The sequence below is a fragment of the Leuciscus leuciscus genome (assembly GCF_965113295.1).
Source record: "Leuciscus leuciscus genome assembly, chromosome: 15".
In the NCBI taxonomy this organism is placed as follows: domain Eukaryota; kingdom Metazoa; phylum Chordata; class Actinopteri; order Cypriniformes; family Leuciscidae; genus Leuciscus; species Leuciscus leuciscus.
The window spans coordinates 21,970,276-21,986,416 of record NC_138739.1 but is presented as its reverse complement, the minus strand read 5'-3'; the positions used below and the strand labels follow the sequence as shown (position 1 = coordinate 21,986,416).

The 16,141-nt window shown below is 35.6% G+C and overlaps 1 protein-coding gene across 2 annotated transcripts; it reads right to left on the bottom strand.

The window, feature by feature from the left end:
- Positions 1–3,531: 3,531 nt before the first annotated feature.
- Positions 3,532–15,315, bottom strand: LOC309475622 (uncharacterized protein). Of its 2 annotated transcripts, XM_082138477.1 has the most exons (8): positions 11,804–12,141; positions 11,407–11,471; positions 8,940–11,160; positions 5,956–6,219; positions 5,517–5,828; positions 4,980–5,264; positions 4,691–4,833; positions 3,532–4,372 (listed from the first exon to the last, which is right to left on the bottom strand). In XM_082138477.1, exons 3-8 carry the CDS (start codon positions 9,052–9,054, stop codon positions 4,364–4,366), a joined length of 1,128 nt encoding a protein of 375 aa, XP_081994603.1. In that variant the 5' UTR covers positions 9,055–11,160; positions 11,407–11,471; positions 11,804–12,141; the 3' UTR covers positions 3,532–4,363. The 2 variants fall into 2 exon arrangements, with proteins under 2 accessions (XP_081994603.1, XP_081994604.1); XM_082138478.1 differs by lacking the exons at positions 3,532–4,372; positions 4,691–4,833; positions 4,980–5,264; ... (1 more) ...; positions 5,956–6,219; positions 11,804–12,141 and adding exons at positions 12,161–12,280; positions 12,899–13,213; positions 14,456–14,782; positions 14,994–15,315 and having other exon boundaries at positions 9,863–11,160.
- Positions 15,316–16,141: the final 826 nt, after the last annotated feature.

Below are 16,141 nucleotides of genomic sequence, written 5' to 3'. Positions count from 1 at the left end.
ATGATGGAATCTTATGAATATCCTACTCTAGCCTGTTAGTCCTCTAAAAAGTTATAACATTAACAACAAATGCAGAAATGATTTAGAAACGCACAACAGCAGCTACGTATAGAATAATTTTTTTTTTTTTTATTACCATCGCTTTGGCGCCCCCCTGGTGCTGCGCCCCTATGCGCCGCATATAGCGCATAACCACTTTTTGCGCCACTGTGTAGATGAGTAGACGAGCAGAAAGAAAGACTGCAGATCTAGATCAGAAGAACATCGGTTAAACAATTTCTTTCAAGCCATCTATCTACTCTCATCACACTTTTCTTTCTTTTCTTTACTTAATTACTTTTCTTTTCCATTAAGAGTCTCGGTTCGATGTTAAGTTTAGCTGTACAGTTTACACAGCTTTTTTTTTTTAAATGGCGGGTATTGGTGTTTCGTGTGCATTCGGCCAATCAGCGTACACTAATGTCACTGGTAGTTAATATAGTGCCGGTTTAGACCCTACTCTTATAGGAGCTAAATTAGTACCTCCAAAAGGAGTTCCTACAACTAAAATTGTTCCTATAGTTCCTGCGGTGCGAACACACCAAAAATCGGGAAACTTCCGCCAATAGTTCTAGGAACTATGAAAAGGTTCCTACCCACTGATCCACCATTGGGTTTTATACTACAGGCTGTAAACATCTTAATGAAAACATTATTTAAAAGAAATACACTAAACGTCCAGCTCCCCCTCACTGGATGTAATGGGTGAAATTTGAAGGTTCAACCCCACCCTAACCCTGATCTTCAAGCCCAAAGTATACTTCGTTTTTTAAGCATACGAGGGTTCGCATATAGTGTATGTGTGAGCCTGTAATCGCGTGTACTTTGTATGTGGAGGTCGCACTGACATTGAGTTTGTTAACATGTAAAAAAAACAAAGTATACTTTGGGCTTTATCCCTAAACCTAATTTTGGTCAAGCATTCACAACTCTGAATGAAATTCAATTTCTTAAAGCCTGTAAAGTAATTGGTTATCAAAATACATGTGATCCAAGTTAGTCTTTTCCGATGCTAGAGCCACAGACCCTCTTATTTCTATTGAGATGTCGGCTGCGTCCGTGGCTCTGCAGGCATGAACTGAATTCAGACAGACTTCTGAGGCAGCGTAATGGTTAAATTATCTAAATCAAAATAGAGAGCTTTAGTGAAAACTAAGCAAATATTTTATTACTAGAAATTTTCGCAACACTTTAGTTTAGGTCCAATTCTCAGTATTAACTAGTTGCTTAAGATCATGCATATTACCAGGATATTGACTGTATATCTTGTCTTAGTACTTATCAAGCACATTTTAATGCCTTATTCTGCATGACCATATTATACATCCCTTAATCCTACTCAATACCTAAACTTAATAACTATTGGGAGTTTATTGAGGCAGAAGTCGTAGTTAATAGTTAATTAATAGTGAGAATTGGACCCTAATTTACAGGCAAACTAACTACCAACAGCAACTTTCAGATGCCAAATTTATTTTTTTAGCTCAACTGTCACAGAATGGAAAGCACAGGATATCAAAAGCAGTGAAGGATATATATGCTGCCATCAAAACTCAATCCGATGAAGGTATCTCAGGAGACAAGAAGTGAAGCTAACATTGGATTCGGACGTGCCTTGATGCCTTACGACCTTGAAATCCCCGAAAGGGTTCGATAGATTTCTGGGTCACGGGCTGGAGGACGGAGGATCAAACGAGGAAGCATCTGAGTATTGAGAAGCAGTCTCTGATATCATCCAGTTAGCCCCTGCAATGTTGTAACTAATAGCAAGGAGCATCGTCCATTCTGCTTTTCAAAAGCAACATCCTTAATGGTGTGAAATTGACTTTTTCTGTTAGCTCTATTTATCTTTAATTAATTGAACAGAGTCTGAAACAGATATATTTAGCGTCTTTGTTGTTTCGGATCTTTAATCGTTTTGTGGTAACACGTCTTAAGTTTTGGATCTGCAAGCCAATAATGACAAATAACACTGCATCACATCAAGAGCTGCAACAAATTCTTGACCAAAACGAAGACCCGCAACAAATTCATCTCTAAAACAACTAGGCTACAATCAAACTGTTTGAATTGCTAAATTGATATAAAGGTAACACTTTATTTTGATGGTCCCTTTTGAACATTCTGTTGACTATAAGTAACTTTGCAACTACATGTCAACTAACTCTCATTAGAGTATTAGTGTACTGTCTGCTTAATATCTGATAACTCTTTATTGTGATGGTCCTCCAACAGACACTCTACTGACTATAAGTAACTTTGCAACTACATGTCAACTTATTCTAAGCCTAACCCTACCAGTCTACTAATACTCTACTAATACTCGAATGAGAGTTAGTAGACATGTAGGTGCAATGTTACTTCTATACAACAAAATGTGTTAAAGGGACCATCAAAATAAAGTGAAACCTATATGAACTGATTCACTGAACCCTGACAGGATTCAACGTTTGATATTGATGCTCCACATCTTTAGCTGGGGATTTCAAATTTTGTTGAGCTTGTCTTTGGCTCCCTCTAGTGTCACTGAATTGAACTCACCACAATTATACAACTCACTCATAGTTTACATTCATAAACACTTTTTTCTTTTTTCTTTTCTTTTCAATAAGCAGCTAACCATGGTCTAATAATTATTGTATAATCAGAATCAGCATTTTTTATTGGCAAGTATGTTTACACAAGGAATCTGTCTAGGTGGCATAAGCTTCCACAGTACAGACAGAATGACAGTGGCAAGACAGATGATTAAAATAGAATAAAATTTAACAAGCGGAAAAAAAAGCAAATAAATAAATAAATATATACATATATAATGTAATTGCAAAAATAGACAGACAGTGTGTATGCATTTATTTGACAAGCAGCAGGTTTTGATGTGTGTAAACTAGATGGAAGAATTCAATTAATTTATTTTTGAACAAAATGGGTTTTGTTCATTTGAAAGCTTTAGGTTTAAAAAATATTAGGAAATAGAAAAGAAAAAGAATAAAAACTACTCCATAAAATGTTAATAGCAAGTTAATACTAAAAATAGCAAGACAATAACAAGGACACAGACACTTATTTTAAGGCAAATGTAGCATGAGCTCAAGTTAAATTTGTTTGTTGGCTGAAATAAAACCAATAAAACCAAAAGCTCTGCTTATCTTGTGGTTTTATCTGTGTTATTTCCACCAGTCTTCTCAAATCATTGTAGAACAGATGAATGAGTTCAGCAATTACTAGAATGTCTCAAAGGGTCATTTGATATATATATATATTTTTTTTTTTAAAGTCCTGATTAAACATGGCTCTGTGTCGTTTTTTAACCCAAAAAATAAATAAAAATAAATAAATAAGAAACATTAAAATAACCAATGTGGAAATAAATAATGTGAGTTCTTTGCAAGCCAATGTTTCTCTGGGGAATGCAAAATGTTTGAGAGAGAATGCAAAAGCATTGAAATATATTTTTTTGATATATGCAAAGCATTGAAATATATAATAATATCCCATCTAATATTATTACAGTTTTTTATTTGATTCGCTTTGGTACTATTTTCACAAGTAAAGTGTACATTTTCAAAACTCTTAGTACAAAAATCCAAACTGATCACAAAGCTTCAAAACCTAATGCAATGCTTTCATTCAGTTGCACATATTTTCAGTCCACATAATCATTGTTTCAAACACAAGATTATTGTAATATTTAATGAGAACATTTGGTTTAAACACAACAGTACGATCTCCTTTCAGTTTAGTACTTTTAACAATCAACAGCAAACAATGCTAGATACATGTTTCAATTCACCCTTGCTGCTGAAATAATGACAGTAATACAGGCTATGTTGCCACATTCGAAAATACTCTTACATTACAAAACGTATGAAATTGAATCCATAATGTTTGTAATAGTATCTATCTAGTGTGTTATCAAAAGGTGTGATGAAGTTATGAAACTGCCATGAGGTTTTGTGCTAGAACAGAGTTTGCTGGCAATACAGTAAATGTTTTCATTGTGCCATATGACTGAATCTCTACACAGATGAAAGGTGATTTACAGTAATATGGCAGTCTCTACAATGCTAATCAGTTTACAGTATCACTTACTGTAATGTACTATACTTTAGGCCATCTGTCTCCCTTCTTCTGATGCATCTCTGATCAATCTGATGTTATATATGTCTGTTTCCTCTCCTTTGTACTCTTTCCTGCTTTATGTTCACAAATTGCAAATCTCCACACTGAGCTGAGTGAGCTCCACACATTAGTTTTGTTCTGTGCAGTCTCAGTGTTAGTATTAGGCACGAAGACTATGAATATAGCCTACATGATCTGCTCCTCAAGCAACCTGTAAAAAAACATACAATCATAGGGAAAAATTACAAATCAGAAAGGAAAATACTGCTGCTATTAAAAACTGATGTTACAGAGAGAAAATTCACTTAAACCCAGCAATAACAGCAATGTCAGTATTGGCAGCACAATCTGTGCAATCTACATTAATCTCTGATTAGGCATCATAAAAGGGTTATCATTTATTTCCCTTGATGTCCACTCTGATTTTTGTTTTTCTGTACCAAATTCATTTTTATTTAAATTTTTCTATTTTCTATTTTATTCTATGACTATTTTCTATTCCCTCTATGCAAGTTGTGATGATACTTACATGTTCTGGTTGATTATGGTTTCTGCTGCACCAGATCCTCACTCCTCCTGCAATTACTGCCAGCAGCACTGGAACAACTATCAGTGGTATAAGTATAAAATAGTAGTGGCGCTTTTCTGTAATAATCAAATGGTGGTGCTTTTCTGTAAGAAACAAATGGAAAACAGCACTTTTTGTAACTGACCTGTCTGTCTGACTTCAGTCTACACACAATACCTCATCTGGAAGAGGAAATATTCATGTATCAATACATACAGGTCAGAAGGCTGTAACATCACAGCTGATGTACCTTCACATGTGTGACAGAGTTCACTGATGTCCAGATGTTTGGTCTGGTTGCTGATGGGATTGTAGATCACACAGCTGTAAGTGTTGTTATCCTGATATTCCACCTCCAGAGGTAGAGAGAGACTGATGCTGAGATCAGACACACTGATGCTGGACAATACACTGATTCCTTTGTACCAGGAGAGAGTCACATCACTCACATTCAACACTGAACACACCAGTGAACATTTCTGGCTTGATGATGATGAAGAACAGTTACTGGTGATGTTAGGAACAGGCAAAGAACCTGAAAAACAAATGAATAAGCAAATAAACAGCTTCAACAATAGAGATATATCTGACTGTCGTCTGACATATGACAGTAAGATGTTCCTGCTGTATAAACCAGTCTCACATCATGAATGACACACATCACTGTTCCACTGAAGAAATACAATAACACAGGTGTAAAAACAGCCTGAGGTTAAATGATAATGCTCATTTTTGAGTCAACTTTATTTTCACCAGGATGAAAGTTATGAAGGAGAAAACTGCTTACCGTACACTTTAACACAATAAGACTTTAATGTTGTATGTTGTACGTTTCCATTTCTGATGATGATAAATTCATAACATCCAGCGTCTTTAATGCTGATGTTCTGGATGGTGAGAGATCCGTTCTGCCTTTCCAGCTGAAATCTGTCTCCGAATCTCTCATTATCACAATTAATAATTTTATTGTTATTAGCTATACATAGATGATCTCCAGACTTCCACTGTATCACATCATCGCTCTGTAGCTCAGAAGCATCAGGGCAAAACGTCACCGAATCTCCCTCCTTCACTAAAGCGTTTTTTTCATCTCTTAAATCTGCAAAACACAATATCCAGTTTAAACTTGACATTTATTGTAATTTGTAATTTCTTTTCATCCTGTTGAAGCTTTTTTAGGTCAGAGTTTCAAAGGGTTTGCTAATAGTATTGTAACGTGTACTTACACGATCTGGACATGGTTTGTTGTCGAGGTTGAGTGTCGCTGAAGCTCCAGATAATGTGTGATCTGCTCTGCTTGTTTTTAAACCTCTCGTAACTGTCAGAGGTCGAGATGATCCTTTCATAGACTTCAGGGGTGTGAATGTTTGGAGATCCGAACATCCACAACACGTGATCATCTTGCTGTGTTTCATTAATATCATTGTGAAGAATGATGAAATCTCTCTCAGTCACTCTTGTCGTTTCATACCTCGCATAATCGTTCACATCTGGAAAAATTTAAATTAAATTAATATATTCCGGCCATTAATGAAAAATATTAATACACCTGAAAATAAATCTTAGCCACTGTCTTGCAAAGTACATTTTTAGTGATTAGTGATAATCTATCCCAGATAGCATGTACCCATTGAAACAAAGTTAAGTCAGTGTTGATGCGTCAATGCTGATTAAATTGAAATGACGTTAGAAAGTGATGTTGCTTTAGCGTCACTCTTGCACCCTCGGTTAATATTGAAATAATGTTCAGATTTCAACCACAAATCAATAGTGTTAATATTGCTTCAACATTACAAAGTGATGTTGTTTCAACGTCACTTTTGCACCCTCGGATAATTTTACATTTTTAGTGATTAGTGATAATCTACTTATTATTCAACAGGCCGAATTTCAGTTTAGTATAACACACAGCATTCCTTGTGATAAAGTTCCACGGTCACAGTTATATTAGGAATGTCAAAAATAACTTGTCATTTATGTTCGATTTTTTGTTAAACATGTTAAAAATGTTTAATGCAACATTCCTTTCCCCCCTTCATCCTCTGGCTAGCGTTACAGTATATGTTTGTAAAGCGAGACAACTCTGCATGCTTCTCTTTGGGAGGTGTCACAGATACCAGCTGGTGTGCCCATGTTGACCACCAGAGGGCACTCTTTTCCCTGACCTTTGCCACTCAGCCATGAACTGCAGTTCCTATAATTCTTTGCCTGGACTCATCATTAATTATTGCATTCACCTGTGTGTCGTTACATTGTTTGTCTCACCCTATTTATACCATGTTCTCGCTGCCATTTCTCACCGAGGTTTTGTAATTGTCACATTGCATGTTTGAGCACTCTCTGTTGTCGCTGTTATTCTTTGTGGATTGTTTGCAAGTGTTTTGACCCTTTGCCTGGCATGACTACGATTCTGGATTTTCAAATAAAGCTGCGCTTGGACTTAAGTCTCAGAGCAATCCATGACAGAAGGCCGATAGCCACAACGAACAAGACAGGACACGTACGCTGTCATACGTGCTTGTCTGTGATTAAGACCAGTGTTGGGGATTAATTACAAGAGTTATGTAATCTGGGGCCATATTCACAAAACATTTTATCTTACTAAGAGTTCTCCTAAAAGCAGTAAAAGTTTTAAGGTAAGTTTCCTCTTAAAACCTATTCACAAAGCTGCTGAGACCAACTTTTACTAAGGAATAGAGAGAAGCCTTAAAGGGATAGTTCACTTTGAAATTAAATTTTGGTATATGTTAGCTTACCTCAAGGGCATCCAAGATGTAGGTGTCTTTTTTTCCGCTGTAGTTTCAATTTTTAAATTTTTAGGTCAAACCGTTCTTGTCTGTCAGTCATATAATGCAGGTCTATGGTCACTATCTCAAAGAGCATGCACAGAGTCCAAATTAAAACAATTCCCCATTGTAAGTACGCACTTCCTGGTCGTGTGACGTGTGCGCAGACTGGTGCATAGATATATACACTAGATGTCGCCTTGGCTACGGTTTCGTTCCAATGAACTGCAGTAGCCAAGGCGACATCTAGTGTATATATCTATGCACCAGTCTGCGCACACGTCACACGACCAGGAAGCGCGCGCGCCCTCAGATCACTTGGACGTGGCTGTGTTCAAGAGATAACTATATAAATACTGTTAATTTTCTCACACAAACAGCTCGTTTCGTGTCTTAGGCCATCAATGTGTACTTACGATGGGGAATTGTTTAATTTGGACTCTGTGCATGCTCTTTGAGATGGTGACCATAGACCTGCATTATATGACTGACAGACAAGAACGGTTTGACCTAAAAATATCAAAATTGAAACTACTGCGGAAAAAGACACCTACATCTTTGATGCCCTTGAGGTAAGCTAAAACATAGCAAAATGTAATTTCAAAGTGAACTATCCCTTTAAGCTAAGCGTAAGGGCGGGGTTGACCTCGTTGCTATGACACATTCCAGACACCAGTCTGTCAGTGATTTAATCATAGAAATACTGTAGAACGAGGTATCATGTTGCCATATTCAAAGAAAGATTTTAAAATAAAAATGGTATTGGTTTTAGGCAAATTGGTTTTATGCAAATTTCCAACCTCAGGAACGTGGCCACTCATTTAGAATGCTCCAAATTCATTAACTTTAGAACGAGTTGAAGAACAAATTCATGTGTGTTTGTACATTTTGTGAATTAGGCAGATTTTATTTCATGAGAAGTTCTCCTGTGCAATTATTAGTGAATGAGAGCTGTTGTTGTTTTTTTACTTGATTTTAGAAAGCGGTTTATGAAACAATTTTTTTTTTTTTTTTTATTCCTCATCCTATATATTATTAAAACATAATTTTGACAAAGTTACATTGATTTTAAGATTTTTTTTGGACCCCAAAAATGTGACCCCCATTGGCTATTTTTCTTTGTGTTCTGACGTAAATAATCTTAAAATCTGTAACTGTTAGTCATAATTATGACAACTATCATTGTATGGATAAAGAAATGCAGGGTTAGATTGATATAAGACTGAAGAAATAGCGTCAATAGTAACTTTTTATCATATGGTCATATAGCTGCCATAGACTTGCAGCCAGAGGCAGAATAAGACCACTGACATAACCTACAGAAGACATTAAGACGTTAAACAAAGCTTTGAAGTTGAAGGTGACTGGAGACTAGAAGATCAGGCTTAATTTTAGAGTAGAGTTTAAAAAAATGCATCACTCACCATCTATACACAGATAAACACCGAACAAAGCAAGAAAAATATTCATATTCTTCAGTAGCTTGAACAGATGAAGAGTTAATGTGTTCTCATCAGCTGCTCTGCTGTTTGTTCTCATCCTAAAAATAAACCAGTAAACTAACTGGAGAAACTTGTACTACATTTATTTCAAGTGTCATAACTTCTGTCATCTTTTATGCCAAGACATTCCCAAAAGAAAACAAAAGCGTAGAAGTGCACCTGCGCAATATGAGTTGTCACACGAGTCAGTGCTTGTAGATCAAACACTATACGCTCTTAGAAAAAAAGGTTCAGTGGAACCCTGGTATTCCTGACTCAACTTCAAAGAACATTTAATAACCAAAAGGTTAAAAAAAAACCACATTATTTTAAAAAACATTAATTTAAACTAAATCCATAAAATTATCACATAGTGAAACCCCTGAAATGTACACATGAAGCGCCTGACAGATCCTTTTAAGGCTCTAGAAATGTTATTTGTGATATATTTTTTATTAATGCATTTTAAATAAAATAATCAGCCTTCAACACATCATAACATAGCAAATGGACTGTTGTGCACATACATTGACATTTGTGGTTCAAAATCTTAGATCAGTGTTTCAGTGAGCTTTAGCTTGTTTTTCCGCTCACTACTCTTGCTGTGCAATGTACATGCAAATGTGTCTTCGCCTGTCACAGGACTATTTGGATATGCAAAAGATGGCATTCAAATTATTTTAGCTGAGCTCTTCTGTCTTCCTCTTCTGGTTAACCGGAAGTGGTTTTCATAAATGTCGTTTTTATAACTTAATATGAACATTAATAAAACATTCTTAGAACATAATTTTGTTAGCCCTACAGCACTGTTTGTGCTGTAGGGGGCAGCATTAACTTCCTTTACATCACTTCAGTTATCAGCAGGGTAAGAGAAGAGGACTTTATTCAAATTTACATACAACCATGTCCACAGTTCTGCCATGGCAGGTTTGACAAGTAGGCTTTAGAAGAACAGAAACTGGAAGGGACAGAGGATATTATTAGGCACTGCCTTTGTGGTTTGTGTTCGTGGAAGAGCTACTTTCAGCTGTTTCTTAAACGTTGTGATGGTCTAATAATCGATGGAGGCTGGAAACTCCTTCCAACACTGAGGAACAGAGAGGATAAAGGGTCTGGAAAGCAACTTTGCATCTTGTTTTGATTAATCCACCAGGTGCTGCTAATTCATTTATAGTAGAGTAAAAGAGGGCACATAAATGTCATATGTCATTTCTCATTTAGAAGGCTGTGTCCTCCAGGGGTCGCAATTGTCAGCCACACAGGGCATCTCATTTCAGTAAAAAAAACCATTACATTTCAAAGTCATCAAGAAATTACAGTTTATGCTTCACAAGAAATGTTAATGGGTCAATTTTATAATGGTTACTTTTATTAAGTGAGACATCTTTGATGAAGTATGCGGCCAACAAAAAGACGAGTGCTGATCCAGTGTAGCTGTCCTGAAGGTCCCAAAGTTCAAATTAAATATAATATGAGCATAAGATATTGTAATAACCCCCATAGAAAATATATAGGATGATCTTTTTAAGTGCTTTTTAGAAATACGATGAGGGTGGAGATGCAATGTAAGGAAACCTTCCTCAATTTTAAACATTTTTAAACACCAGTGAAAGCACAACTGCAGGGGTCAACAAAGGCAAAAAGAAACAAATACCACACTGACGCAGAACTAAATTACCAAATTAAAGAATAATAAATAAAATATATAAAAAAAACTTATGCAAAAATAAACACACTAAAACACAAAAAAATATAATAATAAAATATAGGCATATACATAATAAGTGACACAAAGTATATAAAAAACGTATATACAATATAAGCTGTATAATATATATCAAGCTGAATGCCACCTTCAGAAACCGTCCCTTTAATACTGATAAATTCTTTATGGAAATACTGGACTGATACTATGAAAAGTGGAAATAAACAAAAAGACACATTGACAAAAATGACCTCTAATCTGACTTCAGACTTTAACTTTAGCTGCTCCTAAATGAAATGTAATAAAACGGAGTAAAAACATGAATGATGTAAAGTGATCAGATTGGGGGAATTGGCAGAATTCATGGCATTGACCTGCAGTATAACAATAAAAAAACAATTTGTTGGATATTTATGTCACAACAGCTGAGTACACTGTGTGTTCTGCTGCAATGATGTCCTGCAAGAAAACAGAACCAGAATCAAAAATCAGACCAAGGTTCAAAAACACAAGCCGTACTGAAGTATACAAGTGACGGTAACATACAGCTCTAAGTCCCACAAATGAGTGATAAAAACCTTTGGCATTATACCACTAAGATGCATGTCAGCACATGCCCAGTCACACACACCTTGACTACAGGAATTTAAAGAAGCCAAGGGAGTTTACATATTAAATACAGTAATAAAATATACAGTATCTTACCGTACTTCTGTGACGTGCACAGAATGCTGGAACAGTGTAATGCACCTCTTCATCATGACTCTTATCTGTTTTAATAAAAATCAGACATTTAATAAACTAAAATACATTTAATTAACTTGAAATTATATATATATTTTCCTGTACCACTGAGCTTTCCTGTAGCTCAGTGGTAAGAGCATTGCGTTAACAATGCAAGGTTGTGGGTTCAATCCCAGGGGATTGCACATACCTATGTATAAATGTCTAGGATAACGCAATGTAAGTCGCTTTGGATAAAAGCGTCTGCCAAATGCATAAATGTAAATGTAAAATATATATTGTTATGGCTCAGTTTTGTGTTGGTTTTTTTCTAATGTCTTCTCTTTCTTTCTATAGGTTCCCAGGTAAGGATCCACACCTGTCTTGAATTTGGGGATGTATTTAAGATGTCTGTCCTTTGTGGGAAGAGTGTCCTGATCCCTATCCTGCAGTTGTGCTCAGGAGCTGGACCTTCATATTGTTTTTCTCTTAATTGTTTGCTTGTTTTCTTTATCATTTAACCCCTAGACATAAATAAATATTTTGTTTACTATATTTTTGGACTCTGATCCCTTTCTTTTGTTACTTCCTTGAGCTGGAATGTAACAATTGGGGGCTCGTCCGCAATTTTTTTTTTTTTTGGAATTTGGAAGGTCCAGCTTCTATATATATATAAAAAAAAAAAACGTATTGCTTGTTTTTATATATATTTATTTATTTGCATTTCCATACTTGCCTTTTTTTCCTGGTTGTTTACATCTTCTGTGGCACATCGAACCTCCAGCGACAGCTGTTGCTGCCAGCAGCGCTAGAGTAACAGCTATTACCATCATGAAACTTGAACGCCGGTCCAGTGCTGTAATGAACAGAGAAAACAGTCATTAGTGTAATCTGAAAATAGTACAGTTGAATCTTAAATAAACTATTATAGTTTTGAAAATCCGATTTAACATGTTAGATTTCAACTAGCAGGCTTTTAAGAAAAGTACTTGAATATTTTGAAATCTATATGATAAAGACTCCAACTATCTATCTGGTCTTTACTTTATAAAGTTCATAACTTATATTTACAACTATTAAAAATGATTTGATGAACACTTTTTTTGTGGTTTCACTGTTAATGTATTTCTTTGAAACAGGATGTTTGGGTGGGATAAATCGAAGACATATAATTTTTTTTTAAACGCCAATAGACTTCAGTTTATTACAAATATCACACCATGTTCGGCTGGAAGAAGTTATTTAAGATGTAGGTGGAGGAACATTCAACAGAGCTCTTTATCAGACAAACATTTGTATATGATAACATCTGCTAACAATGAACTGTCAATATTTAAGAAAAAATATTTTCTATATTTACATCTATATTTTAGCATATAGATGACCAAAAAGCTCATGGACATTAAATAAAAGCTATAAAACACACAATTTTGATTAATCTAACACATTTAGAGGATAAGATATATTGTGATACCTGGACATGGCTGACAGAGATCAGTGTTATTGAGATGTTGAGTCTTGTTGGTGAATGAATAAGACACGACACAGCTGTAGGAATCATCCAGACACTGAATCTCCAGAGGTAGAGAGAGACTGATGCTGAGATCAGACACACTGATGCTGGACAATACACTGATTCCTTTGTACCAGGAGAGAGTCACATCTCTCACATTCAACACTGAACACACCAGTGAACATCTGGACTCTGATGATCCTGATGATGATGATGATGATGATGATGATGAACAGTTCGAAGAGTTACTGGTGATGACAGGAAAGGGCAGACAAGCTGGAAAATATAAAAATCGTTTACATCTTAATAAGTACAACATAATTAGTATTTAAAAGATATAATGATTTCTTTATTGTGTCTGTTTGCAGCATTAACCGCTATAGACTGCCTTTGTTGTGCTCTCTTTCTGCTATTTTTCAATTTCATGTTTTCAAAAATGAAGATTATGATTAGGATCAGATGAAAGGAATCTAGACTTCTACTGGTGCTTTCAAAATGTAACGGACAGCGTTACATTCTGTTGTATTTGCAAATTGAATTGCATACTGTGACGTGCCTCTGGGCCCTTATTATAATGAGTGTTGGAGGGGGGGGGGGGGGGGGGGTGATGTGAAACACCTGCAGAGAATGATAAAAGGTGAGGGATCACTGACTTCAGCCTTTTTTGGTTACCCCTTTGTCGTCTGTTATTTTGGGTTGCTGTTTTATTTATTTATTATTCGTTTGCTCCATGTATTAGTTTAAGTTTGTGTAGTTTGCAGGCCTGTATTTTGGAGTCTATATCTTGTGTTAATTATGTAGCTTATTCTTTATTTATGTTGATTTTCTGAACAGAATGTTTTCCGTTGTGGTGTTTATTTTGTTATGTTTGATTAAATAAATATTTTTAATTCGCTTTCGTTCTCGTTGCCTCCCTCATTTGTCGCGGCTCAGAGCCGGCCGTGACAAATACTGTATTATGATAGGTTTTCATTCTTGTATCAGTTAATTAATCTAAACTTTAGATTAAAATTTTTATATTAATCTCTATTTTCTCTAAATGTGGGTTTGCAGCTATTGTAACATGCTGCAACACATTCTCACACCCAAGGCGTCACTTTTTTTCACTTTCAACCATGCTTCAATATCTGACGCTCAAAGCACCCTTTAGCGTCCATATGTGACGCTTCGGTTATGGGTAGGTTTAGGCGTCATGTAACTGACGCTTTCGGAAGCGTCAATATTCGACGCACAAAGCACCCCCTAGCGTCAATATGAGACGCTTCGGTTAGGTAGGTTTAGGTCTGTGGTAGGGTTATGCGCCCCATATGGACGGTAAAGGGTGCTTTGAGCTTGTAAAAGCACTGGTATTTCCTTCAGGAAGTGCAAAAGAATAGTACAACCATTTATGTATAAACCAATGTAGAAAATGGGTTTAGGTTTCACTTTTGTTAATTATTAAATACTGAACATCCAGATTAATCAAGAGAAGTTTTAGAGTGTCATCACAGTCAATCATCATGAGAATCATTTACTCACCAACAGTAACATTGAATCTCTTGTAAGTTCCTCTGCTTCTGGTGATCTGTAGTTTATAAAGTCCAGTGTGTTCAGTTCTGATGTTTCTGATGGTCAGAGATCCAGTTTGATTGTCCATCTGGAGTTTGTCTCTGAATATTCCATCATTACTGACAAATACAGAGTTTATCTGGTCCCTTCTAAAGATTTCAGCTATTTTAGTGTCTTGAGGTCCAAACATCCACAGTATATGATCATCTCTCTGTACTTGAACATCAGAGTTTAGAGTGACAGAATCTCCCTCAGTCACTGACACTGACTTCACTTCATCTGAATCACCAAACACACCTAAAAAAAAATAAAAAAAGAATCAAATATAATATTTATGAGGAAGATCAACTAGGACAAAAATATTTAACACCATAAAAAAGGACTTTAAACTAATAGCCTTTTGTTAGGAATTGTCCCTGAACAAATAAGAAACATGACAGTATAGTTTTAATTCGCAGTGTTTTTTCTTTTTTTTTTCGTGTTATTTCAAAGGATGTTTATAACGTACCATTCGAAAGCAATAAACACAGACAGAAGAAAAATGCGCTGTGAATCATTTTTCTGAAATACTCAATAAACACTCGACGACACACAGGCAAACATGACGCGAAAAAACTGAGTGTGTGAGAAAAAAACAAAACATTTCAGCGATCTGGAGCTCCACTTAGAAAAACTATTTCCATTCTCAGGTAACACATTTTCAATAACAAAAATATGTCAAGAAATAATCAGCTGATACAGTTCCAGGTTAGAAGTCCGTTCAGAAACAGGATCTAGGAGTTTACGCTACATTTACATGCACACACCATCTCTCTCTCTCTCTCTCTCTCTCTCTCTCTCTCTCTCTCTGAGCGGATATTAAGCACTTCTCTACTAGAACAAAAATAGCGCTCCAGGAAGGTTGTATAAAGTGCTGGTGAACTTTATTATCTGGTTTACTGTGAATTTTTCTCCTAATTTCTGTTATTTCAAAGCATAAATAGTTTTTATATGTAGTAGGCTATGTATATATTTTTATAAAATAATTTTGCAATATACAATAATTTTCCAATAATTCATTTTAATTTCATAATTCACTAGTTTATAAGAGTACTTGCTTTCGTATTAAATCAACATGCTTTTTCTCAATATCTGTCAAATGAAACAGCAGATCAGTGCAGGGTTATGTAGTTCATAAGTAGTTATGTAATCCATTATTCTGATCATCTGTTTATTTTGCATCTTAAACTTTCTTATTGCTAAGTTGAATAATTTGTAAAAGGGCCCCTAAATTCAATTTTTTTTTTATAGCACTCTTGATATTACACATTGGTCCAACGTTTTCAAGAACAGTGTTTTCAAAATGTTGGTGTCAGTGGAATGTTGATATGTTTGCTGCAGATAAGGAGGAAATCTTGGGAGGAACCGGGGTTTATCTGGGAAGCTCTCCCCGTGACATTTTAAACACATTTATATGAAGCATGCACACATAAAAGTTGTCTAATATTATATTGGATTATAAGTAGTGTATTCAATATCATTTGGATATGCAAATAAGGAAGAGGATGAGGCACAGCAGACACTAGTGGGCGAAACTTGATGTTGCTTGCAAATAGTGGCCAGGATCCGGAACTGATGGATAAAGATTGCTTTGCCTGTGCACACATTAGGCTATTA

Excerpts from the sequence above, each read along its gene's own strand:
- LOC309475622 (XM_082138477.1), bottom strand. The coding sequence starts at position 9,054 with ATGAGAACAAACAGCAGAGCAGCTGATGAGAACACATTAACTCTTCAT. Across the intron at positions 5,829-5,955 it reads ACAAACCATGTCCAGATCGT|ATTTAAGAGATGAAAAAAAC; the intron begins GTAAGTACACGT and ends TGTGTTTTGCAG. Across the intron at positions 4,834-4,979 it reads ACTCTGTCACACATGTGAAG|AAAAGCACCACCATTTGATT; the intron begins GTACATCAGCTG and ends TGTTTCTTACAG.